This window comes from Python bivittatus, unplaced genomic scaffold (genome assembly GCF_059951505.1).
Source record: "Python bivittatus isolate LINGU-HERP-01145 unplaced genomic scaffold, Pbiv_v1 ctg000570_np1212, whole genome shotgun sequence".
Classification (NCBI taxonomy): domain Eukaryota; kingdom Metazoa; phylum Chordata; class Lepidosauria; order Squamata; family Pythonidae; genus Python; species Python bivittatus.
The window spans coordinates 803,065-828,599 of NW_028277097.1; the positions used below are offsets into that span (position 1 = coordinate 803,065).

The 25,535-nt window shown below is 38.6% G+C and overlaps 1 protein-coding gene across 1 annotated transcript in view; it reads left to right on the forward strand.

Moving 5' to 3' along the window:
- The window catches only part of PDE4D (phosphodiesterase 4D), a 679,443-nt gene that overhangs the window by 61,891 nt on the left and 592,017 nt on the right, over positions 1–25,535 (forward strand). The window contains exon 2 of the mRNA XM_088152876.1: positions 12,178–12,284. Within this exon, the coding sequence (XP_088009002.1) occupies positions 12,243–12,284 (42 nt within the window). The 5' untranslated portion in view covers positions 12,178–12,242. The remainder of the gene's footprint in view (positions 1–12,177; positions 12,285–25,535) is intronic.

Genomic DNA, 25,535 nt, shown 5'->3' on the forward strand with positions numbered 1-25,535 from the left:
TTGTTAAGTTAATGACATAATTCCATATCATATACTTAGCCAGGAGTAAAATCTAGTAGATTTACTCTAGTAGATTTTACTGTGTATAATTTTGGATTGAAACTTTGAGAAGCAAACTTGATTTTCAAGGACAAAATCTAAATATTCTATTTTCCATTACGCTAGCAATAAAAGAATTTTGCCTTAGGCTGAGGTCAAGGGCCAATCTTATGGTTAGGCAGAGAAAGTACAGTGCTGCCTAATATGCATAAATCTCTTAGGTACTGTATGCTAAAATCAATGTTATTCATTTTCACTGCTTTCCTTTTTGTTTCTCTTAATAGCTAAATTATGTAAAGGAAGTACGTGCTGTTAAGTTGTTACTTAAAATACATACCAGTATTCCAACAAAAATAGCTTCCAGGGAAAGCTTGAAAGGGTGGGCTTGCCAAGTAAGCAGTAATCTTTGGCTTTGTCTTAGTGGGTTTTGTGAACTTAGCCATTGGCATTTCTAAATCATGGTTTGTAGTTTAGCATGTGTAAGTCCAACCAATTATTGTTCATTACATTAACTATGATTAAGCAAACCAGGCTTAGTGCAATGTGTAGATGGGTCAAAATAATTGAACATTTAAATATACTGGAACAGAATGCAACTTAAAAGTAGGAAGTAGTCCAATACTTGGGAGTTCAGACATTCTTGTACTGTTACTTGTTTTGAAACATTTTTAACTATTTGTAAACTACCCAGTCGCTGAGAGGCGGATGGAATATAAATTTATTATTATTAATATTATGATTATGATTAATTCCAGCATCGTAGACTATAAGACACCCAGCTCCTGCCTGCAGGGAGAAAGGAGCTAGATTTGTTCCAACTTTTCGCCCTGAAAATTCCTTTGATTCCAGCGAATTGGGGAGGGGGGAAGAAATCTACACCACCTCCAGGACCAGTGTCACTTATAGAATGGCTAGATTTGCAGAATATATTTGAGCTGGTTATTGAATTAACACCTTTTCTATGTTCACACAGTTCTCTGAACTGTAAACTAACAAACTAATGGATTGGGTTCCTATAGCCTGCTAAGCAATTAAAAAACAAAACAAAACCAAAACACAAACTCTAACTGAGCCTCACACACTGTGCACGTGCAGCTAGTAAGGATGTGCAAGTCCCTTATATGAAGTGCTTCCAAACACAGGGGAGTGCCAGTGAAGCGTGTCTCTTCTAGTCATTAAACTGGCATCATCGTTTCTGAACTGTTCTCACCAGTTTCTGGATGCAGGTCCAAGTGCATAACCAGTTCACTTTCTTGGGGAAGGACACAGAATGAAGCCGCTGTGCACGCAGGGGATGCAGAAGGTCAGGAGCAGGAGCACCCGCCTTGCAAAAGGTGTGACTCCTATAAGAGTTTGAAGAGAGGTCCTTTGGCAAGCTCCCACATGACATGGAGTACCTTTTTCAAATGCTTTGCGCTGCACTACCAGTTAAGAGTTTTATGTCAACATAGGGACATGTTGATCAGGAAGTAAGTCAAAAGTTTAGGATCAGAAGTTTCACAGCTCCTCCTGACTTTCCCCCTTGACAACTTCTGGAATGGTTTCTTTTGCCGTTACCCAACATTGGGCTTTCAAGTGCAAGAAAACACAAGCCTCAAAGGATCGCAGGAGCTAGGCTGGAGTAGGAGGTAGGGTGGACAATGAATCCTCCATCCTCCTTCCAGGTCTGAGGTTGAAAGAACTGAAATATTCTATGATACTCTCAGACATAAAATCAAAGCCTAAGGTTAATTTAATGATGTCTTGTCTACCCCTAACCTAATAGAATATTTCAGTTCCACTTATTACATTTATTGGAACAAAAACATACCTATCCAGAAAATAAAAATCATACAGCATATTTGTAAAATGATTAATTAAATATAAGTCAAGCCTGCTAAATGACATTTCAAGTGATACGTTTTCCAGAAAACAACTACACACATTGGCCCAGTGCAAATAGGCAGGCTGAAGGTAAATCCAGTTGAGTTTAATGTTCAAGCATTTTAGTTCCAATCCCTGATTGTTAAAGAAAACAAAATCAGGCGTTCCAAATTATATGGGAGCTGGGCTATTAATTGGGTTATTTTCTGTACATTTGCCAGTCAGTGGCGAAACTGTATTAAGGGCTGCAAAATCAAACAGAGTTTGTGTTCCCTCTCTGTTCTGACATACACAATTTTAGTTGGGTAAAAGGAGATGAAATAAGAAAATAATTGATTTAATGTAAAAACCTGTCTTGTTCACAGCATTAGTACACATACAGACAGAATTCCCTAGGACATCAAAACTATGGGGGGCGGGGGGGAAGCTCAGGAGAACCAATTCCTCAGCTCCTGCCACAAAGGTGATTGTATCCAAACCATACATTGGTCCAGAGTAATAAAACTAAGAAATGATCAAATGCAGACAACGGGGTTTCAAACACAGAAACGCATAGTTAAAAAAAGGTGCCTGATAGTTATTTTCTATTGCATGTTTCTGTAAATTAGCATTGTTAAATAATTTCTAGTCAGCTTTTTCCATGTAACCCACAAAGCTAACTTCACTGTGGGAATTAAGAACTGTGGTAAATTTATGCTAGCAATTTTTTTTTTTTTTGGTGGTTGAAGTGGAAAAGGTAAAATGGTGTTTTCTTCTCACTTTTTTTTAGTAGCCACAATCCAAAGGGGACACTTTCTCCAGACATTTTTCTATGCAAACTCCTTTGAATTCTTAATGATTTCAAGGAGGCAAGAGGAGGATTTCCCAATAGATCTGAACAATGGATGACATCTGTCCTCTGGTGTTTTTTTAATGATATTCAGAATCCATTTTCTGAAGAGGTTTCCTCTCCCTACCTGATGCTTATTTTCTTATAAGGGATGTGATAATGCTTATGTGCTTATCACATCCCTGTGCTTATTTTGTATGCTGTAATTGCACAAGGAGCTTCAGAATGTGGAAAGATAAGGCACTGTGAGCCACAAGCCATTAAAGGAACATCACATCGTCAATAACTTGATATGGTGTTTCTCTGCTAGATATATTCTAATTATAAAATTGTTTGTTCTGATCCTTGCCTGGTCATGAGGTGTGACCTTCATTTTTTGGTCATGGGAAAGAAAAATATCAATTGACTACCAGATCATCCATAGCTATCCAGCAGATACACAGGCAGACAAATACAGTGTGTGTCTCTCTCTGCGTATATACATGTATATACATATATATGTATATCCTTCCCTTCCCTTCCCTTCCCTTCCCTTCCCTTCCCTTCCCTTCCCTTCCCTTCCCTTCCCTTCCCTTCCCTTCCCTTCCCTTCCCTTCCCTTCCCTTCCCTTCCCTTCCCTTCCCTTCCCATTGTAGTATAAAATAATTCCCATAACGTAATGCATCAGATTTTTCCTGCCCCCTTTTTCTAAATTAAGATAATTTGAATTATAATAATTAACATTTTATATGTGGCAATCTCCTTGATTTTCCTTCTGGTGCAAAAAGTTGCTCAGAGATTGTAAACATGTTAGACATGAATTACATATCCTGTACAATAAAAATTCACCAGTGAGATAACAAGATGTGGCCTTTTGCCTGGAGAAGCCATAAGCAGCTCTTGTACGGAGAGTGGAGATCTATTTTTTTATTATTCAGTTGTCAAATAAACTTTGCCCTAAAGGAAGCTAATAAAAAAGCATCTTTAAACTGCTTTCAGTCTGGCCTCTGTTCATAATAGACAAACAATTTCATGCTTAGTTTCTGAAGCATGTAAGCAGCTGGCTTCCTTCATGACCACTTTCAGTTCTGATTACTTAAAAAAAACAACACCATGACTCTATCTGAGACATAATTTAAATGCATAACATACATATTTATTTCCTAGAACATCAAATAAAACCTCTGCAACTTTGGCATAGAAATGTTGTCTTGATAGTCCCTGTGCTTGGATTAGCAATTTGACCTTGACTATCATCAGAATGTGACAAGAATATAAAATAGGAGACTTCTCTAGAGCAAACACTTTAAAGAACCTGCCTAGAATATCATATTTTTTTAGCTATCATCTTCATAAGAGAAGGGGCAGGCGGGAATCTTCTGGCAAATAAAATTGGGATATTTTTCTTTTTCTGCACTGGCTTTTAGATTTGAGATGACAAAAGTGTGCTCACAGAAGTCTTGCAGGATTCTAAACCAGAAATTGAAAAATCTGGATTTATTACAAAAACATTTCACTAAATGGAAAAAAAAAAAGACTATTATTGCTGCTATTGTTATTGCTGCTGGGCCTACACTTATTTTTGGGCAAGGTCTTGTCTACCCCCAGATTACTCTGTAAGGGAGTTATGAGGCAGGTCAGGTTATACAGTATTGGCTACTGACAATGTGACAGATTTGTTTGTTACTAGAGATGGAACTCAAACTGTTTCAGTCTACAAACAAAAGCATTGGGATTTGGTTTAGTAATCTTAGCTACAAGTTCTGTCCCATATCTACCAGCCATTCTGTGGCCTCATTCATAGACTCACCTTCTATCACTTTTCTCCTTTGGCCAACAATGCTCTTTTGTTGTCTATATAAGAAAGGTGTAAGCAACCTAGTATTCCTGAACTATTTTTGGGCTTCCCCATAAGGCCCCAGAAATCACACTGTTGAGTGTCACCAGCAAACTGTCAGGAAACAGAAGTGTAATTTCCTGCTATTTTTCAGATGAAAAGATAAAAAGTATATAAGTTGTGCCAAAAGAAGATTTACAAATATTTGAGTATGACAGTCAATGCAGTGAATGATTAACATGTTAAAGAGGTCTAGGTAAAGTCCCTTCTCAGCTGTGGGGCTCACTGGTGACTTGGACCAATTATTTTCTCTCAGCCCAACCTATCTCACAGGGTTGTTGCTGTTGAAGTAACATTAAAGGACCCCTTCTTTCAATGCTCAGGCAAAAAGAATATACATGCAATCAGGAACAGACAAAAATCCAATAGGCAAAATCAAACCCACAAAAATAAACCCAATTTCCCCCAAACCCAACCCAAACATCTTCAGAAATGTCACATCACTACCCTACCACCTGCACCCAGAATGCCCTTCTTAAAAAGCTCAGTTCTCCTAGAGACCAGAGTGTGCCAAGCAAGCAATGGGCTCAGACTTGGTATTAGAATAAAAACTAACATAACAATATGTCTGTCTTTTAGAACATTGATCAAGATCATATGCATTCTCTCCACACTGGGTAACTTCGGTAAATTTCAGAAGCAAATCCTATTTACAGGTCCAGTATTTCCTTAGAATAATTCCATCCTGGGTTCTGACGCTCATCTTTGCTACCTGCTGCTAATAGGCTGTGATTACTTTACCCTTTAGCCCTTACTGCTAGCTCATAATGTTATCAGAGTCAAGTAGGCTTGTATCTTCCCTAAATAGCTTTGTAACCATACATTGCACATGAGCATGATTTTCTCCATGGTAGTTTTTATCAGCAGGGATGCTTTCCTATCACCTTTTAAGCTTGCTTCTGATGTGTTTGAAAAATCAAACATCTGTAAACAGCATTTCCAGCTGTGATTTAAAGAAAGCAAATATTAGATCTTGCCAATCCAGTGCTGATCAATGAATGATGCAGGCTGAGCACATTGAGCTATTTGAATCAAATGTTTCTTTCTTCTTGCTGCAGAAAGATTATGCTTAAATTTTGAGCTTAAAGTATGGATGAATTATTTACTGACAAATAATTGGCCAACCTTGATTGCTGTATATCTTTTAAAATAATCGAGGTAATTGTTTTACATGGACCCTTGGCTCTGTCTCACATAATTCCTTAATATAAAAATCAGGCAGGTAATAGAATGTTTTCACCCTGCTATTGAAGGGAGAGGAGATGATTATCTGGGTTTTTTGCACAGCCTCTTTCAGAGTGAGAACTGTATTTGGACTTTGAATGGTGTGCTGGGAGTTGTGTTCCAAAAAACAGGGCCAAATGAATAATCCTCGGTAATCTCTTTTAGCCCCTTCATGGATCACTGCCTTGTCGTGGCGAAGGGGCTTGCGTAATTCAGCGAAGCTATGAGTTATACCGTGCAGGGCCACCCAAGATGGACAGGTCATGACAGAGAGTTCTGACAAAATGTGGTCCACTGGAGAAGGAAATGGCAACCCACTCCAGTATCCTTGCCAAGAAAACCCCATGGACAATGTCAAAAGGCTAAAAGATATGACGCTGGAAGATGAGCCCCTCAGGTCGGAAGGTGTCCAATATACAACTGGGGAAGAGCGGAGGACAATTCCAAGTAGCTCCAGAAAGAGTGAAGCGGCTGGGCCAAAGCCAAAAGGATATTCAGCTGTGGATGTATCTGGAAGCGAAAAGAAGGTCCGATGGTGTAAAGAACAATATTGTATAGGTACCTGGAATGTAAGATCTGTGAACCAAGGCAAGCTGGATGTGGTCAAACATGAGATGACAAGATTGAATGTCGACATCTTGGGAATCAGCGAATTGAAATGGACGGGAATGGGTGAATTTAAGTCAGGTGACCATTATATCTACTACTATGGCCAAGAAACCCTTAGAAGAAATGGAGTTGCACTCAAAGTCAATAAGAGAGTGGGAAAGGCAGTAATGGGGTACAACCTCAAAAACGACAGAATGATCTCAGTGCGAATCCAAGGCAAACCATTCAACATCACAGTAATCCAAGTCTATGCCCCAACCACTGATGCCAAAGAAGCTGAAGTTGACCGGTTCTATGAAGACCTACAACACCTTCTAGAACTAGCACCAAAAAAAGATGTCCTTTTCATCATAGGGGATTGGAATGCTAAGGTAGGAAGTCAAGGAGTAATCGGAATAACAGGCAAATTTGGCCTTGGAGTACAAAATGAAGCAGGGCAAAGGCTAATAGAGTTCTGTCAAGAGAACAAGCTAGTCATAGCAAACACTCTTTTCCAGCAACACAAGAGACGACTCTACACATGGACATCACCAGATGGTCAGTACCGAAACCAGATTGATTATATACTTTGCAGCCAAAGATGGAGAAGCTCTATACAGACAGCAAAAACAAGACCAGGAGCTGACTGTGGCTCAGATCATGAGCTTCTTACTGCAAAATTTAGACTTAAATTGAAGAACGTAGGGAAATCCACTAGACTATTCAGGTATGACTTAGATCATATTCCTTGTGAGTACACAGTGAAGGTGATGAATAGATTTAGGGGATTAGATTTGGTAGACAGAGTGCCTGAAGAACTATGGACGGAGGTCCGTAACATTGGACAGGAGGCAGCAACTAAAACCATCCCAAAGAAAAAGAAATGCAAGAAAGCAAAATGGCTGTCTGATGAGGCTTTACAAATAGCTGTGGAAAGAAGGAATGCGAAAAGCAAGGGTGAAAGGGAAAGATATAAGCAACGGAATGCAGATTTCCAGAGAATAGCAAGGAGAGATAAGAAGGCCTTCTTAAATGAACAATGCAAAGAAATTAAGGAAAAGAATGGGGAAGACTAGAGATCTCTTCAAGAAAATTCGAGATATCAAAGGAACGTTTAGTGCAAAGATGGGCATGATAAAGGACAAAAAAGACAGGGACCTAACAGAAGCAGAAGAGATTAAGAAGAGGTGGCAAGAATACACAGAAGAACTATACAAGAAAGATCTTAATGTCCCTGATGTCCATGCTGGTGTGGTCACTGACCTTGAGCCAGACATCCTAGAGAGTGAAGTCCAGTGGGCCTTAGAAAGCATTACTAACAACAAAGCTAGTGGAGATGACAGTATTCCAGCTGAGTTATTTAAAATACTAAAAGATGATGCTGTTAAAGTGCTGCACTCAATATGCCAGCAAGTTTGGAAAACTCAACAGTGGCCACAGGATTGGAAAAGGTCAGTTTACGTTCCAATTCCAAAGAAGGGCAATGCCAAAGAATGCTCAAACTATTGCACAATTGCACTCATTTCACATGCTAGCAAGGTTATGCTCAAAATCCTAGAAGCTAGGCTTCAGCAGTACGTGAAATGAGAACTACCGGATGTATAAGCTGGGTTTCGAAGAGGCAGAGGAACTAGAAATATAATTGCCAACATTCGCTGGATCATGGAGAAAGCACGAGAGCTCCAGAAAAACATCTACTTCTGCTTAATTGACTATGCAAAAGCCTTTGATTGTGTGGATCACAACAAACCGTGGCAAATTCTTAAAGAGATGGGGGTACCAGACCATCTCACCTGTCTCCTGAGAAATCTGTATGCGGGGCAAGAAGCAGCAGTTAGAACCGGTCATGGAACAACCGATTGGTTCAAAATAGGGAAAGGAGTACGACAAGGCTGTATACTGTCACCCTGCTTATTTAACCTATATGCAGAGTACATCATGAGAAATGCCAGGCTGGAAGAATCACAAACTGGAATTAAGATTGCAGGGAGAAACATCAACAACCTCAGATATGCAGATGATACTACCCTAATGGCAGAAAGTGAAGAAGAACTAAAGAGCCTCTTGATGAGGGTAAAAGAGGAGAGTGCGAAAGCTAGCTTGAAACTCAACATTTAAAAAACTAAGATCATGGCATTTGGACCCATTAATTCCTGGCAAATAGAAGGGGTAGAAATGGAAGCAGTAACAGACTTCATTTATTTGGGCTCCAAGATCACCACAGACAGAGACTGCAGCCATGAAATTAAAAGACGCTTGCTCCTTGGGAGGAAAGCTATGGCAAACCTAGACAGAATATTAAAAAGCAGAGACATCACCTTGCCAACAGAGATCCACATAAACAAAGCTATGGTTTTTCCAGTAGTAATGAATGGTCGTAAGAGCTGGACCATAAAGAAGGCTGAGCGCCGAAGAATTGATGCCTTTGAACTGTGGTGCTGGAGAAGACTCTTAAGAGTCCCCTGGACTGGTAGGAGGTCAAACCAGTCAATCTTAAAGGAAATCAACCCTGACTGCTCATTGGAAGGATTGATAATGAAGCTCAAGCTCAGATACTTTGGTCACCTAATGCGAAGAGAGGACTTTTTGGAAAAGACCCTGATGCTGGGAAAGATTGAAGGCAAAAGGAGAAGAGGACAGCAGAGGATGAGATGGTTAGATAGCATCACTGAAGCAATGAGCATGAAACTGAGCAAACTCAGGGAGGCAGTGAAGGACAAGAAGGCCTGGCGCGATATGGTTCATGGGGTCACGAAGAGTCGGACACGACTTAACAACTGAACAACAATCTCTTTTAGAATGATAACAGGAGGGGAAAGTCATTGAAACTGCCCAGTGCATCACCTCTTGAGTGAATATGTTGCATCAGACTTCATTTATAGGAATGCAAATGTGTTTTTCTCTGTTTGTGTGTGTGTCAGAGTGACAGAGAGAGTCAGTACATGTTATGAATGCCACCCATGTACAACCAATAGTATATGGTTTGATTTATAAACAAATAATCTGTTTTATGCTTAAGTCCTCCCATTTTCAGCTGGAAAAGAATGTCCTCAGCTTTAAAGGCTGAATATTTATATACAGTCGTGAGAAAAAGAAAGTACACCCTCTTTGAGTTCTATGATTTTACGTGTCAGGACATAATAAAAATCGTCTGGTCCTTAGCAGTTCTCAAAAGTAGGTAAATACAACCTCAGATGAACAGCAACACATGACATATTACACCATGTCATCATTTATTTTATACAAAGAAAGTCAAAATGGAGAAGCCATATGTGAAAAAGTAAGTACACCTTATGATTCAACAGCTTGTAGAACCACCTTCTGCAGCAATAACTTGAAGTAATTGTTTTCTGTAAGACTTTATCAGTCTCTCACATTGTTGTGGAGGAATTTTGGCCCACTCTTCTTTACAACATTGTTTCAGTTCATTGAGGTTTATGGGCATTTGTTTATGCACAGCTTTCTTGAGGTCCTGCCACAGCATTTCAATGGGGTTGAGGTCTGGACTTTCACTGGACCATTGGAACACCTTGATTCTTTTCTTTTTTAGCCATTCTGTTGTAGATTTGCTGGTGTGCTTGGGCTCATGTCCTATTGCATGACACAATGTCGGCCAAGCTTTAGCTGTCAGACAGATGGCCTCACATTTGACTCTAGAATACTTTGGTATATAGAGGAGTTCATGGTCAACTCAATAAGTGCAAGGTGCCCAGGTCCTGTGGCTGCAAAACAAGCCCAAATCATCACCCTCCACCACTGTGCTTGGCAGTTGGTATGAGATGTTTGTGCTGATATACTGTGTTTGGTTTTTGCCAAACGTGGCACTGTGCATTATGGCCAAACATCTCCACTTTGGTCTCATCTGTCCAAAGGACAGTGTTCCAGAAGTCTTGTGATATGTTCAGATGCAGCTTTGCAAACTTAAGGCATTGCTGCCATGTTCTTTTTAGAGAGAAGAGGCTTTCTCCTGGCAACCCTTCCAAACAAACCATACTTGTTCAGTCTTTTTCTAATTGTACTGTCATGACCTTGAACATTTAACATGCTGAGGCCTGTAGAGTCTGAGATGTAACTCTTGGATTTTTTGCAATTTCTCTGAGCATTGCATGGTTTGACCTTGGGGTGAATTTGCTGAGATGTCCACTCCTGGGAAGATTGGCAACTGTCTTGAATGTTTTCCACTTGTGAATCATCTTCCTCACTGTAGAATGATGGACTTTAAATTGTTTGGAAATGGCCTTATAGCCCTTCCCAGATTGAGGGGCAGCAACAATTGCTTCTCTAAAATCATTGTTGATGTCTTTACTCTTTGGGATTGTATTAACACACACCTCAATGCTCAAGACCAGCAAACTCCTAAAACTTCAGATTTTATAGAGGTAGTCACACTTGCTGATGATCAACTGATCAAGGGCATTTGATTAGCAGCACCTGGTTGTTACTTAGCCTCTTCATACATACGGAAGCAGTAAGGGTGTACTTACTTTTTCACACTTCTCCATTTTGGCTTTATTTTTGTAAAATAAATGATGACATGGTGTAATATGCCATGCGTTGTTGTTCATCTGAGGTTGTATTTACCTACTTTTGAGAAGTGCTAAGGACCAGATGATTTTTATTATGTCCTGATACGTAAAACCATAGAACTCAAAGAGGGTGTACTTTCTTTTTCACATCACTATACATGTCCAAAAACGTTTAATGTAAAGAACATCACAATCTTGTATCCATTTGTTTGGGAGCAAATCCCATTCACATTTGCAGTTCTAACTTCTGTTTTAATTATCTTTATTTTTAAACTATGTTTCATGTTTGCTTCACATTCTTGTTTTGTTTTTGGTTTTTAACCATTTGCATCTCCATGTTTAACTGTGTTTTGTTAGTCTTGTATTGCACTTTTAGATTTTGATTGGATTCTGTTTTAAAATTATTATTATTATTTATTTGACTTGTCCCTGCCCATCTCCCCACAACGGGGGACTCTGGGCAGCTTACAACAAACTAAAATTGACAATACATAATTAAAAGATTATAAAACCAAAGTACAAAGAGAAAGATAAAAAGGCTAAGTTTTAAAGTTTTAAAACTTTAAACTTAAAACTATAGTTTTAAAGTCCCCAGGGAATGTGTTTTACAGATATTTTACAAGTACAAATTACTAAGACTGATTAAAAGAATTGGAATGTACTTCTACGTACACGTGGTATATAGCATTGTGCTAGAGTTCATGTAAATACACCATTTCAAATGGAAAACACTCATCTAATTTGCTTGCAGGGTGTGTACGTGTGCTATCTCAGAATGTTCTTGATGCCAAGTTAATACAGCAGCCTTGTTTCATTTGGCTGATGGATATGTCCCTATCATTATCCCATTAGAAATTCATGTTGCTCAGGATGATGGGAATGGTAGTTTGGCACCACTGAAGGTTATTTGTTAAGAGAACGCTGGAGTTCAGCAACACAATACAGGTAGTCTCCAGTTTAAGAATGAGTTCCGTTCCCAAGGTCTGTCTTTAAGTAGAATTTGTATGTGAGCCAGAACAGTATTATTATGTAATACTGTATAAGTAGTAATGTGTAATTAACTCGAACCCTTGTGTATTTAACTCGAATCATTGTGTATTTAACTTGAATTTTGCTACAATAGGCTCTGTTCTTAACTATGGGTCATCTGTAACCCGGGCATTCTTATCCTGGGACTACCTGTACCTTGAAGGGTTGTGTGAAACTATAACAGCGTATTTTCTTTGTATTAGGTGGTGTTTGCTCCTGCTGGAACTTCTGCTTCTAAAATCCCAGCCAGATCAATAACCGCAGCATCATGAGCAAGGATACAAACACTTTATCTGTCAGAAGTAAAAGTGTAAGTAGGTGGTTGTGAAAACCTCCCTTTGTCTTTATAGATTTAGTCAGTTAATTGTGTTTGTTCTTAGTAGATTAGTGTGCTTGCATTAATAACATGGTTTAAGCAGTTTTCATGAGCTCATGATGTCTTTTTATCAACAGGTTATTCACAAGGAAGTTTCTCTCTCTCTTTTTTATTTTGCTTTCTGAATTTGTATCGTTGCCTTGTAGTTACATACTATTCAGGATAGCCAGTAATAATTAAAATGAATAGAATATTACAGTAATTAAAAGCAAAGGAAACAGAGGTAGTTGCAGCAGTGATCTGAACATTTCCATAGTAGTTTCAAAACATTTCTGAATTTATCTTATCTGATGATTAAAACCTGTTTCTTTGAAAAAATAAAACAAAAAGCAAGGTAAATTAATCCAATTAGGAATATATTGTTAAATTACATTATTTTGAAATATGCTTTGACATAGCAACACATATTTCATCATGTTACTATTTGGCAAAATACTGCATTATACCTGTAAGGAATTGCCAGTGAGATTATCCATCCCTTTAATTGCTAGCATCAGAAAATCCCAACCACTTAATTAGTTTACACTAGTTTCTATGTCACTCTAATAATTATTTTTGTTGTGGGAGCAAGACCTGTCAATGTAGTGTTAATTAACACTAAGAGAAATTATAGTGAGGGTTATTATTTTGGCATATGGAGATGTGATGATTTCTTTCTTTCTTCTTAAAAGTTCTTCATTGCTGTGATCTTTACTGGCTTAGAAGTCGTGTGGCAATTCTAGGATTTCATTCTAATGGCCCCTTGCTGATTTCTTAGGCTCCAGGATGTCATAGCCCATGCATTATCCCCACGGAAGAAATGTGTGTTGTGACTGACAAGTAGCCAGGAAATTTACGTACATCAAAGCCACACCGAACCCATTGGTTCTGCTTTAATGTTCTTTTGTTTCCTAATGTCATGTAAAGACAACTATGAAAAATAGTTTACGGTTTAGCTTTTGCTCTCCTGCCCTGTAGAATTATGCAGAAAAGACATCACACAGCTCAGGAGAAGCAATGTACCTAGCTGATATGGCTTTGATCTCAGATTGCCATGGTGGTTAGCACTGATGGGTTGACGTGAACTGTGCTGGTTTTGCACGGTATGCTGATACTCATACTAAGTGATGTGTGCATGGCAATATTGGACAGTGAAAAGGGCTGTTTAAGTTATGTTGCAAAGCTATAGAAAGTCAATATCTGTGTTAAAGGGGGGGGAGCAGTATTTATGGGAGATCTGTTAAAGCACAGTTTCTTGGGAAGCTGCAGGATAGTTCTGCACTTCCAGCATGAGCCACTTATCATTTCTGAAGGGTGGCATCATGACATCATCCTCGGCCCACCCCATCCTGCAGCTAATGCAATCTCTGACTTTTGTTTTCTGTCTCTGCTTCAAAAGTAGTGTTTTCCATCTTGTGCCAGCTCAAGTCCTGTGTGTGTGGAGCAAGCCCTTCCATTCCACTTGGCTACTGCACCTGTGGTAGGAACATCACCTCCCCTCACTGATTCCTGCCCTCTGCTGCCATTTTTGGAAAGATAAAAAGTTGGGCTTTTTCTTCCCCAGGTTCACTGATTGAACAGGGCAAAGATGGACCATTTTTTGTTTTTGTTTTAAAATGAGGTCATATTGACAAGAATCCTGTTACTTTCACCTTCTGTCCCAAGAGACAGGAAAAATAATAAAGTTGTGTTTTCTTTTTTCCTTTTAACCAGTCCAGGAGGGATAAAGAATCAGAGGACTCTAACAATCTAGAGGCCGTGGTAAATTCAGGCTGGACAGAACATCAATCCACCACTGCAGTCAAAGCAAAGGAGGTGGTTGAAATCCAGAAAAGGATTTCTTAAATGAGCTTCATCTCTAGCTGAAGATATGGGAGATAAGCAGTTAAAGGTGCAGAAAATCCCTTGTCCAGGACTGCCATAATTCCTAGTCACCTTCTTCAAAGGTCATATTGATTGGGTTAATGGCAGTTTTAATTGGAAAAGCTGTTGTCTGTCACATAAGAACTGCTTATTTTCTATGAATTAAGTATTTCACTATCTGATTAACCTGCCAATATCAAATGAAGTGAATTTAATCTCAGCTTTCCATGCAACAATGATTTTTCATCCAGATTTAAGTATTTGTAATGCTTCTAAAAGAGGCTTGGGCTTTGAGGAACCTCCAGAAGAAGAAAATGGTACAACTAGGAGGAAGCTATGAAACAAATAAGAAATACATGTGATTACTGAATTAGTATAGAACACACCCACCCTTCCACCCCCAGATTAGCCATCTTTTCTCCTAATGTTGTTATACTTTGATTCTCTGTCTTTCTAGCCAGTGATATGGAATGGGGAAAGAGTAGTAATGGAGGGGAGGGCGCAATTTTTAGATACTATTGGTCTTGAAATTGTACGTGGATCGAAGAAAAGAATATGTGCTCTGGTTATTATATTTCTAATTTAGTTAGATTGGCCCTGAAAGGAAAAAAAAAGGCAAACTAACTGCAGTTTGTTTGTTTGTTTTTAATCAGAAGAGAAATTTAATGGATTTCACAGAAGGAAGTGGAAATTTAATTTGACTTCCTTTCCTTTACACCTGAAATTTTATTAACCTGTTTTCTTTCTAGTCTGTTGCTGTGGCTCTTGAGAAAGCTGAGCCTTGAGAATTTGTGGCAAGTGTTGAGCATGGTATAGATTTCTGTGAGAAATTACAATTTAAACTATGACTCATTCTCAAGGGTCATATCCAAAACAATACACTGTCTGATTTTATCCTCCAACAACATAACCTTGAAATCCTTCAATTTTGTATCGGAGATAGCTAAATAGTATCATTAAATGCCCTGCAAAATCACCATAATTTGACTCAAATTACTCTTTTGGGGGGTAGAAGAAATGCCCAACAGTAATTGTTTAGATCTGTAGCTGCAAAATAAAAAGATTAAATGCCCCCAATTACTTTCATATAATCAAATCTGCCAAAATCCATAATTAGTTTCCAGTTTTATCCATTAAATTAGTAGATTTTTCATCAATAATTGGTAACTGAAAATGCCAAATTAGTTTAATTAAAATTGCTCAAATCCAGATAAATTCTTTTTTTTCTTCCTTTTTATTGTTTTCCCATTTTTTTTCTTTTTTTTTTGGTGCCTTTGAGTCAGTTTTTGCTCCTGGTGACTGCTTAGACAGGTTCCTGCAGTTTTCTTGGCAAACTCTTTCAGAAGTGGTTTGCCATTGCCTCCTTCCTAGGGCTGATAGAGCATGACTGGCCCAAGGTCACCCAGCTGGCTTTGTGCCTAAGACAGGACTAGAACTCACAGTCTCCTGATTTCTAGCCTGGTTCCCTAACCACTACACCAAACTGACTCTTTTCCCATTATTACTGTAGCATTTACTGATCCTATGAGATTCTCTATTTTTGCTTTAATACCCATTGCTCTGCGAAGAGAGGACTCTTTGGAAAAGACCCTGATGCTGGGAAAGATTGAAGGCAAAAGGAGAAGGGGACGGCAGAGGATGAGATGGTTAGATAGCATCACTGGAGCAATGAGCATGAAACTGAGTAAACTCAGGGAAGCAGTGAAGGACAAGAAGGCATGACTTAACGACTGAACAACAACAACCCATTGCTCCATTTCTTTAAGTTCTTTTTCAAATGTTATTCTCAGTACACTTAGCATCTTTCTTGGCACACAACTCTCTGGAGATGCCTGTGGATTGAAATCCAACTGAATAGTGGCTTAATAGGCCTCCTAAAGCTTTTATCTTTCTCTTTTGCTCTATTACAAGATTTTCTAAAGTATGAATCCATCTTACAAGATTTAAATCAGTCACTGCTATCAGTCCTATGAAAACTGTAGCTTCAGAAACAAATTCTTGGAACTCTTAACTTCATTAATATGTCCTTACAAACCAGTACAGACTTCCCTAAAACTTGCAGGGTCTGCCCCAAATAAGTAACTGATTTAATATTTCAGTTTTTCAAAGATTCAGCTTGTAAAATACTATAATCATTAAAGAATTATGCTTGTAAATCTTTTTATTGCTTACAATAGTTAATAAGCAAATAAACCATTCCATTTATTCTGAACACATTTCAACAAAAGGTGTTTTCAGTGTTCTGAAAGCTAAATTCCTTTACAATGCAAGCTTGGCAATTGAAATGAATAGACACTTCTGCTAAGATAGAAAGTCTCAGGCTGTTTTGTCAACTGCTAAATGATTAATCACTGAGCAGGAAATAGTCAAATCAGAAGTGGGGAAAAAAATTATCAGAGTGAAAGCCAAACAGATGTGCATGGAATGTTCAAAAAATATAAAAGAGACCCAGGAAGCACCTGAGTATCATATTTCTTCCTCTTCCTTTCTTCTTTTTTTCAAATTAATACTGCTTTTTCTGTGGACAGAGTTGCTGCATTTATGCATCATGCTGGGGACATATCAGTTGAACCCAAGTGGCAATCTACATTTTTCTATCTCATTTTGTTTTTAATCTTTTCAAGTCCAAAAAACAAAACAAAACCAGTCTTTTTCCCCCCTAAATACTATAAATCGTAGTTTACTGTAGCTCCAGCCATGATCCTGGGTTCTTACAATGCCTCTACAGATAATGAAGCTCTGGACAACTGCCAGTTTTCTTCAGTCTTAAAGGCCTTCACCCCCAAAGCTAACGACATTTCTGGATGCCAATTAACTATTGATCCAGATTCAGGATTTTGCTCTTCAAATATATATGACTCCAAACAATTTGAGACCAAGATACCTGGCAGACTATCTTCACTGTTATTGGCCAGGTTAATTGCTAATATCATCTGTGGTGGTCTTCCTGCATATGCTGAAAACCAAGATTTGTAATACAGTAATACAGCAAACTATCAGTTTAAGAGACTGTTCAGATATCCTGAATGCCCATTAAACCCCAAAGTGCATCATTTGCATCATTTACATAATTTGAATAATGATGCTGTTATGCAAATAATGTCATTTGTATTATTGTGTCATGACACAAATGATGTGAGTTGATGCAAATGATGGAAACTGATGAAAATAACATAAATTGTCTGGAGTACTTTGGATACAGTAGACTCAGTGCAGGCATATCTGAACAGAAGATGTGTCTATTGTATCAAAGTCCATTAAGCTGAGGTCCAGTAAACCAAAAGCTTATTGGAAGTGAAGCATTATAAAAATATGTGACATAGATATAAATTCATACATCTGTTCAGAATTCTGTTCTTGGAGTGTTCCAGGCTTGAGTTTCTCTTTGTAATTCAACTCATCTATCAGGAACTGGCTCTTAATACATTTTCTGTAGTAGTTCCATAGAGGACTTTGTCAAAACTTGTCTGTGGAAAGCAATATAAGGTGAGCCCAGAGTTAGGAAACAGGAGCAGTGTAGCCTGAACTAAATAATAAGTTAGAAATAAGGAAGGACGCACACACAAAAATACAATTCAGGACTGAAGAATAACAAAGATACAGGGGCATACATCTTGTTCAAAATCTTCCCCTAGAAGGGAAGATTGGAGTTTGGGTGGTAGTTATCCAGAGTAGTGGACTAAGATAGGGTGTCTTCAAGAGGGGTTGCGCCACTTTCTCCCTCAAGGAAGACAGCACAACCTCCTCCTTAAGTAAATATTAACCACCTCTCAAATCCAGCTGCACAAACTTTGCCTGGCCACCCTAATAAGTCAGGTAGGGCACAGATTGGGCCCACAGATTGCAACAGAAAGAGCCCTATCCACATACTTAGCCTTTACAAGTTGAAAAGGATCCCATATGGCCTTGCAAGATATAATCTACCTCTTCTGAGGCCTCTACATGCACTTGCAATTGCTGGAAGAGGCTTCTGTGCATGTCTAAGCATGTTGCTGAGAGTCAGTTGGGCGTAGTGATCAAAGACGCTGGGCTAGAAACTGGAAGACCATGAGTTCTAATCCTGCCTTAGGCATGAAGCCAGCTGGATGACTTTGGGCCACTCATTCTCTGTCAGCCCTAGGAAGAGGTAAATGGCAAGCCACTTCCAAAAATGTTGCTAAGAAAACTGCAGGGACTCATTCATGCACTAGGGACATGCCAATGCACCAGAAGTCAAGGCTGACTCAGAGGTACCACCCCTAAAGCCTGTTGCTTCTTTGCTTCATTAAGAGAACCATGTTGCAAAGCAGCCTGTTGAGATGGTGCCTCACACAAGCCTAATAGGAAAGAAAGAAAGAAACGGAGCAAAGGTGAATATTTGTCAATTCAGCTAACTATTTTTGATTTTTGCTTTAAAACTTTGTTTCAGCAACATTGAAGAAAAAGTGTATGAAAGGTGTAAGGGACTGATGAAATGAAAATTAATCATTAATTTTAAAAGCACTTGAGGGGTGGTCATGGCTAAACTTAGGTCAGTTTAAGTGGAAAATGAAGAAACAAAAGAAAACACTTTTGAGAGTGTTGAGAGCTTGATAATGGAGAAATTACTGCATGGAAATGTGAGGTGTTTTAAAAAGAAGAAAACAAAGTAGTGATTTAAAGAGGTTTCTTTCAGAGAGTTATTGCTTGCAAAGAATGGCTGTGGGTTTTGGAGATTGATCATGTGTTCCAGATGCTAGTAAACATGCTTCTAGGGGAAACTGTTAAGTGGGAGCCAAATGGTGTGAAAAAGTGAGGGTGTACGCTACAGGAACTCTTGAAAGGAGCTCATCCTGAGAGACAGAACAATCAGTCTCCGTGGGCAGATGGCGGTGGCAGCAGCGAGTGCCATGGAAGAATCTGGAGGCTAGCTTTTGCCTCAGTGCTCACGTTTGCAAGGCAAAAGTAGGAATAGAATGTTACCCAGGAGTGTTCGTTCATATCCCATTTGTGATATGTATGTATGTATGTGTACACACACACACACACACGGAAAGTGAGGAATGAACAGAGCAAGTTTAATCTGAATGTGCTTTTCAATTGCTTTGCATTGGAAACACGCCTGGGGCTGAGCATACAGTAAAGGTCACAGGTAAAGGGGAGGGGGAGGGGGAGGGGGAGGGGGATCTGGAGAGCAAGAGAGCCAGGCAGATCAGTGAAATGGACAAATTGGAAGGTAAGTCATAAAGTGCACAGAAAAGTTACAGAATAGAAAAAAAGTGCCGTGAAACTGGTTTTGGACCATCGTTAGTGTAGAGATAGTCATATATTGTTTGTGTGTACTTTTAAAATACTCTCTAAGATGAGGGCCCTTTGTCCAGTCAATCTGAATTTTGGCAGGTATGTGCTTAAAAGTCAGATTTAAAGCAAAGTAGATTATGTCATAGTAGAGTAAACATCCAACAATGATTTATAATAGAGCTGAAATATAAACAGACCATGTTTATGAAAACATGTTTAGAGAAAATTAGTAACTCAGTTTGAACAATGCTAGTCTGGACAAAGAGAGCTTGCCATTTATTGTAATTTAAAAAGAAGAAAGATCATTCCCATACATTTGGGTCATTGCAGTGAAGTCCTCCTCCCACTGGTATTTATTTTAATCTCATGCAGTGAGAATATATAGAACATAAAGGGCTCTGCTTCAAATAAGAGTGTGCAATTTATAAATGCAATCTCTAAGCACTTGGAGTACCAGGCCTGGTTTTGTAGGTTACATATGACACCTACAACATATCCCATATATATAAAAGTAGGCAGTACAATTGCTAGCACACCAGTGTATTGCATTTACAATTCATATAGTATTTGATAGGATGGGGTATGCTACATAACATTTTAGGAGCAATTTTCATGATACTAAAACGTATCACTAGATTAAAAAAAAAAAGCTTATCAAAGTGTTGGAGATGAGGACAGGATTTACTCAACACATAGAGACCCATCACCCTGCCTGTAACAGCTATGAACATAATTATGGGAAATTTAATGGAATTGATCAAAGCGCCATTAGGCTCTTACTTTAAAATGGCACAGCTAAGTATGATCAAAACTGAGTGAAATTGATTAGCAAAGAATCATGCAAAATATAACTTGACTTTTGTGGAAGGTAATGGTTTCTCTTATAGAATAGAAGTAGAAAAGTAGGTACTATTGAAAGGACAAAAATAAATTCAGCCAGCTTTGAGAGTCAAATAAGCTGTTCTCCCATCACATGGCTAGTTAGAGGGTTGCAAATATCCCAGTGGTAGCAGATGTATTGTATATTGTATAAAATTTAGCATGAGTCTTGTCTCCCAACCTATTTCACATCTTTCAATATTCAGCAATTTGAGGAGCTGGAATCCTATAAGATCCAAAGTAAATTACCAACAGAGACATAAAGGATTCTAACGAACACTTTGATTCTGGAGTCAAGTATCTTGATCAGGTAATGCTCTATCTGTCCATGAGAATGGCCTTTTACTAGTACTTTGAAGTTATCAGAATATTTTTCAGTGTGGCATAGTAATTCTATAATGTTGAAGAAAATGGATGCATTTTGCAATTGACAATCTACTCAGGTGCCTCATGATGTGTGTACACCAACCAAAATATCTCCACAACTGCATTATAAATTATTCGCTTTTGTGTGAACTGGCATCCTTTATTCAGCCCCAGACATTGTGGCAGTACTTTGAAAAAAAAATATGTTACCAGTTTAGGGGACTCAACTACCTGCTGGTTGTCTGGATGCTTTAAAATACAGAGGCATTCAATAATGCATGTGTGCGTCATGCAGTGATTAAAATGAAATAGGAGATATAGTTTGTTTTTAGTTCTATAATTAGCATTTGCACTGCAAAATAAAGTAGGAATATTATTTTCTTGCACTATACGACTCTCAGAGTTAGGAAAGCTTAACTTTCTTGATTTATATAGTTTAGATGTGCCAGACTATGCACCAAGCTATAAAACATAATGATGTTGAATTGAAAATTGGATTCAATAAACTAAAACACATTATAAAAAGGAAATAAATAATTCATATTCTTTAACCCACTGGAAGGAGATGGATTTTAAGTGTATGTCTTTTGAACTTCTAGTTCATTTACTTATTGCTCCTATACAACGTTCTTATATGCTACATGCCTTTATCAAGAGGCTTCTGAATAGAAAGCCATCTTGCAGGAGGAATTTGCTGCAATGAGAAAGTACAAGGATAAATAAAGTATACGTTGCCAAGGTAAAATGATGAAGAAATCATGGTTCAGAAGAGGACTGGCAACAATTGTGAGTCCTCCCAAATCTTAACTGATTGGTTGCTAATCTTTCCTAGCTATATGGGGATTCTGCTTGAGAAGCAAAATCCAAGTTAGAGGAAACATTTCTGATTGAGGGGCCACACTTTATATTCCTTAGGAGCCTGAGGGCAATGATGTAAAATGAGTTAATGTTTTTCCTTTGGTGGGGGGGGGGGAATTTGGAGGATTGTCAATTTATTAACTTCACTGAAGCCCATTTCCAGGAGCTCAAGCTGGCATACCCAATAGTATGAGGTATGATAGGGCACACTCTCTTTCAGCAAGCAATTCCCCTTAAAAATAAACTTATCCTTGTGAGTCCAGAGGTTAATGAATTTCTGAGGTGGAGGAAAAAAGCTGTTTCTCAAGGTTCATGATAATATTGTGTGTTAGCAGTCAGTATTGTCGGTGCAGATGGGGCCAATGGAAATGTGATTCCTGATAAAAGGTGGGCTATAACTCATAAAAATGGGAAATAATGTTTGGAGAAAGTACATTGCAAACCTGATGTGGGGATCTTTAAATTGAATCCTATGGGGGAGGGAGAACAGAGTCCAGAAAACAGTACAATACCAGAATATGGTACTGGGACTGGTTGGGGTATGCAAGTTGGGGAGGCACCCAGTACTGAGCTCTAAATTCAAAAAGGGATAAGGAAGTTACATGGCCAAAGGATTCCAGGGTCCTATGCAATTGCCCAAGGTACAGAGAAGAAACAGGAAGAACTAGAAGTCTTAATGTAGGAAGGCCAATATGATTGAGTAGGCATTACTGAAACCAGGTGAGATGAAGCTCATGAATGGAATGCAAGGATACAGTTTATACAAAAGGGATATAATAGACAAAAGAGGAGGAGCAGTGGCATTACATGTGAAGGAAGTGCACAAATATATTCAGATCCAGAAATTTGAGCATGAAGATCCAGTTGTTGTTGTTCAGTCATTAAGTCATGTCCGACTCTTCGTGACCCCATGAACCATATTGCGCCAGGCCTTCCTGTCCTTCGCTGCCTCCCTGAGTTTGCTCAGTTTCATGCTCATTGCTTCAGTGATGCTATCTAACCATCTCATCCTCTGCCATCCCCTTCTCCTTTTGCCTTCAGTCTTTCCCAGCATCAGGGTCTTTTCCAAAGAGCTCTCTCTTCACATTAGGTGACCAAAGTATCTGAGCTTGAGCTTCATTATCAATCCTTCCAATGAGCAGTCAGGGTTGATTTCTTTTAAGATTGACTGGTTTGACCTCCTAGCAGTCCAGGGGACTCTTAAGAGTCTTCTCCAGCACCACAGTTCAAAGGCATCAATTCTTTGGCACTCAGCCTTCTTTATGGTCCAGCTCTTACAACCATTCATTACTCCTGGAAAAACCATAGCTTTGATTATGCGGATCTTTGTTGGCAAGGTGATGTCTCTACTTTTTAACATGCTGTCTAGGTTTGCCATAGCTTTCCTCCCAAGGAGCAAGCATCCTTTAATTTCATGGCTGCAGTCTCGGTCTGCGGTGATCTTGGAGCCCAAATAAATGAAGTCTGTTACTGCTTCCATTTCTACCCCTTCTATTTGCCAGGAATTAATGGGTCCAAATGCCATGATCTTAGTTTTTTAAATGTTGAGTTTCAAGCCAGCTTTCGCACTCTCCTCTTTTACCCTCATCAAGAGGCTCTTTAGTTCTTCTTCACTTTCTGCCATTAGGGTGGTATCGTCTGCATATCTGAGGATCCAGTACAAGGAAAGAAAAACAACTTTTTTTTTAATACCCCCAAGTCCATTATCTGGATTATGCCTTTCTGGACTGGGTTCCAGAACTTTTAGGGATGACAGACTGAATAATAATGGGTCTGTCATCATTTGCCCAGATTTGTTGGAAAATCAGCTTGGCCAAGACTGCAAAGACCCTAGTAATTTCTTAGTGCTCTTGCTGATTGGTTCATTTCCCAGAAAACTGGAGAAGAGTCAAGGGGATTGGTTTCCTAGATTTGATCCTACCAACAGGGAAGAGCTGGTAGAAGAAGTAAATGCAGCAGGACTTTTGGGAGGAATCTTGGGATTCAAGATAGTACAGAAAGGGACATTTGAGCATAATTGTACATGCATACTAGAGCACAGGATATCCAATTTCAACAAGCTTAGATAATACTAGGCAAAATTGTGGAACAGATGATTAAGCAGTCAGTTTGTGAGTATGTAGAAAAGAATGGATTGCTTGACAGGAGTCAACACAGATTTATAAAGAACAAGTCAGGCCAAACCAACCTGCTTTCCATTCTTGACAGAGTAACCAATTTAACTTGACCAGGGGAATGTGATGAACATAGTGTATCTTCCCTTCAGAAAAGCTTTTAACAGAATCTTCCATGAAATTCTTGTAGAAAAGACGACAATATGTGGGCTGGACAATGCTACCATCTGATGAATACAGAGCTGGTTGAAAAATCATACCCAATTAGCCTTCAGTAGCTCCATGTCAAGCTGCAGGAAAATGTCAAGTGGCATATTGCAGGCCTCCACGAGGCCCTGTGCTCTTCAACTTATACTTGGATGAAGATGCAGAAAATATGATAATAAAACTTGCAGATGACACAAAAACAGTGGAGATAGCAAACATATTAGAAATTAGTATCTCTCACTTTCACTGTCTTTCTTGAGGTATATAGGAGCCAGATGCAACAGCTAATATATGTCTTATCCTGAGTTTTTATATAGCATTAGCATAGACTTACCACTCTGAAATTTTGAGAGTCACTAGGAATTCTCTAGAAAGTTTCTCTGTATCTTTATATGCCTAACCTTTAAGCAAATCAGTGGGGAGCAGCAGTTCATAAACTTCAAATAGATAATCCTTTTTTGTTTTGTTTTAACGGCAATAAACAACAAGGGTATCATTATCTCTTTTATTTGGTGCCATTCCCCATTTCCAAATACTCTCAGAATAATAGAGAATATTAACTGAAATGAGGTTCCATGGTAGAGGGATGCAGATTCAGGCTAGGCTTAAAAGGAGCAAAGTGAGAGTACTGTTCTAATATATAATCTCTGGAGAGAGCTCTTTTGCTGGGAAAGGTGGAAGGAAAGAGGAGATGAGGATGACTAGCAGGAAGGTGGATGGACTCAGTTACAGTGGCAATGGGTGGACGGTTGAAAGACCTGGAGGACCAGGTTGGGAAAGATTGGCATGGAGAAAATCTACCTATGTCATCGCTAGGAATCAACACCAACTTGATGGCACATAATCAATTGATCTAATATACATAGAGAAAAGAGAATGGGTTGTTTGCATCTGTTTCACTGTAAACATCTGCAAGTAATAATATATCTATATAAATCTGTGCTTAGGCTATATTCAAAATATTATGGGCTTTGCTGATCCCCCCTAACTTCAAAAGACCAAACTGCCATAGACCAAATTGGAAAAAGTATAGGAAAAATGGTTGATAAATTATAAAGTCACGGGCATCTTCCCTACAAGTAAAGACTAAGCTTTGCAGATATTTTAGCTGACTAAACAAAGATGATTTAAGGTAGAATGCATGACAGAGAGTTGGGAAATTAGGGGTAATGTGGGAAACTAGAGAGATTTTTTTCATTTTCTCTATAATGATAGATTTTATGGCTATCCAATATAACTGATTCACACCATTTATAATTAACTTATGGAATTCATTTAGGGAAGATGAATCTAAGAAGGAATTTTATTCAGAGAAACTAGCTCCAAAATATTTTAAAATCTATCTATCTATCTATCTATCTATCTATCTATCTATCTATCTATCTATCTATCTATCTATCATCTATCATCTATCATCTATCATCTATCATCTATCATCTATCATCTATCATCTATCATCTATCATCTATCATCTATCATCTCAATGCTAGTAATGAATGGATGGGTGGGTAGGGGGATCTGTGATTGCCATAATATTGAGCTGCATGTGGTCTTCTGGCTGTCCACAATGGAAAAATCTGGGTCTTCCATCTGTCTGTCAATCATTTCCATTGTTCTCAGCCTAGCAGCAGAATTTTTGACCTCCCACAATTTGTTTATA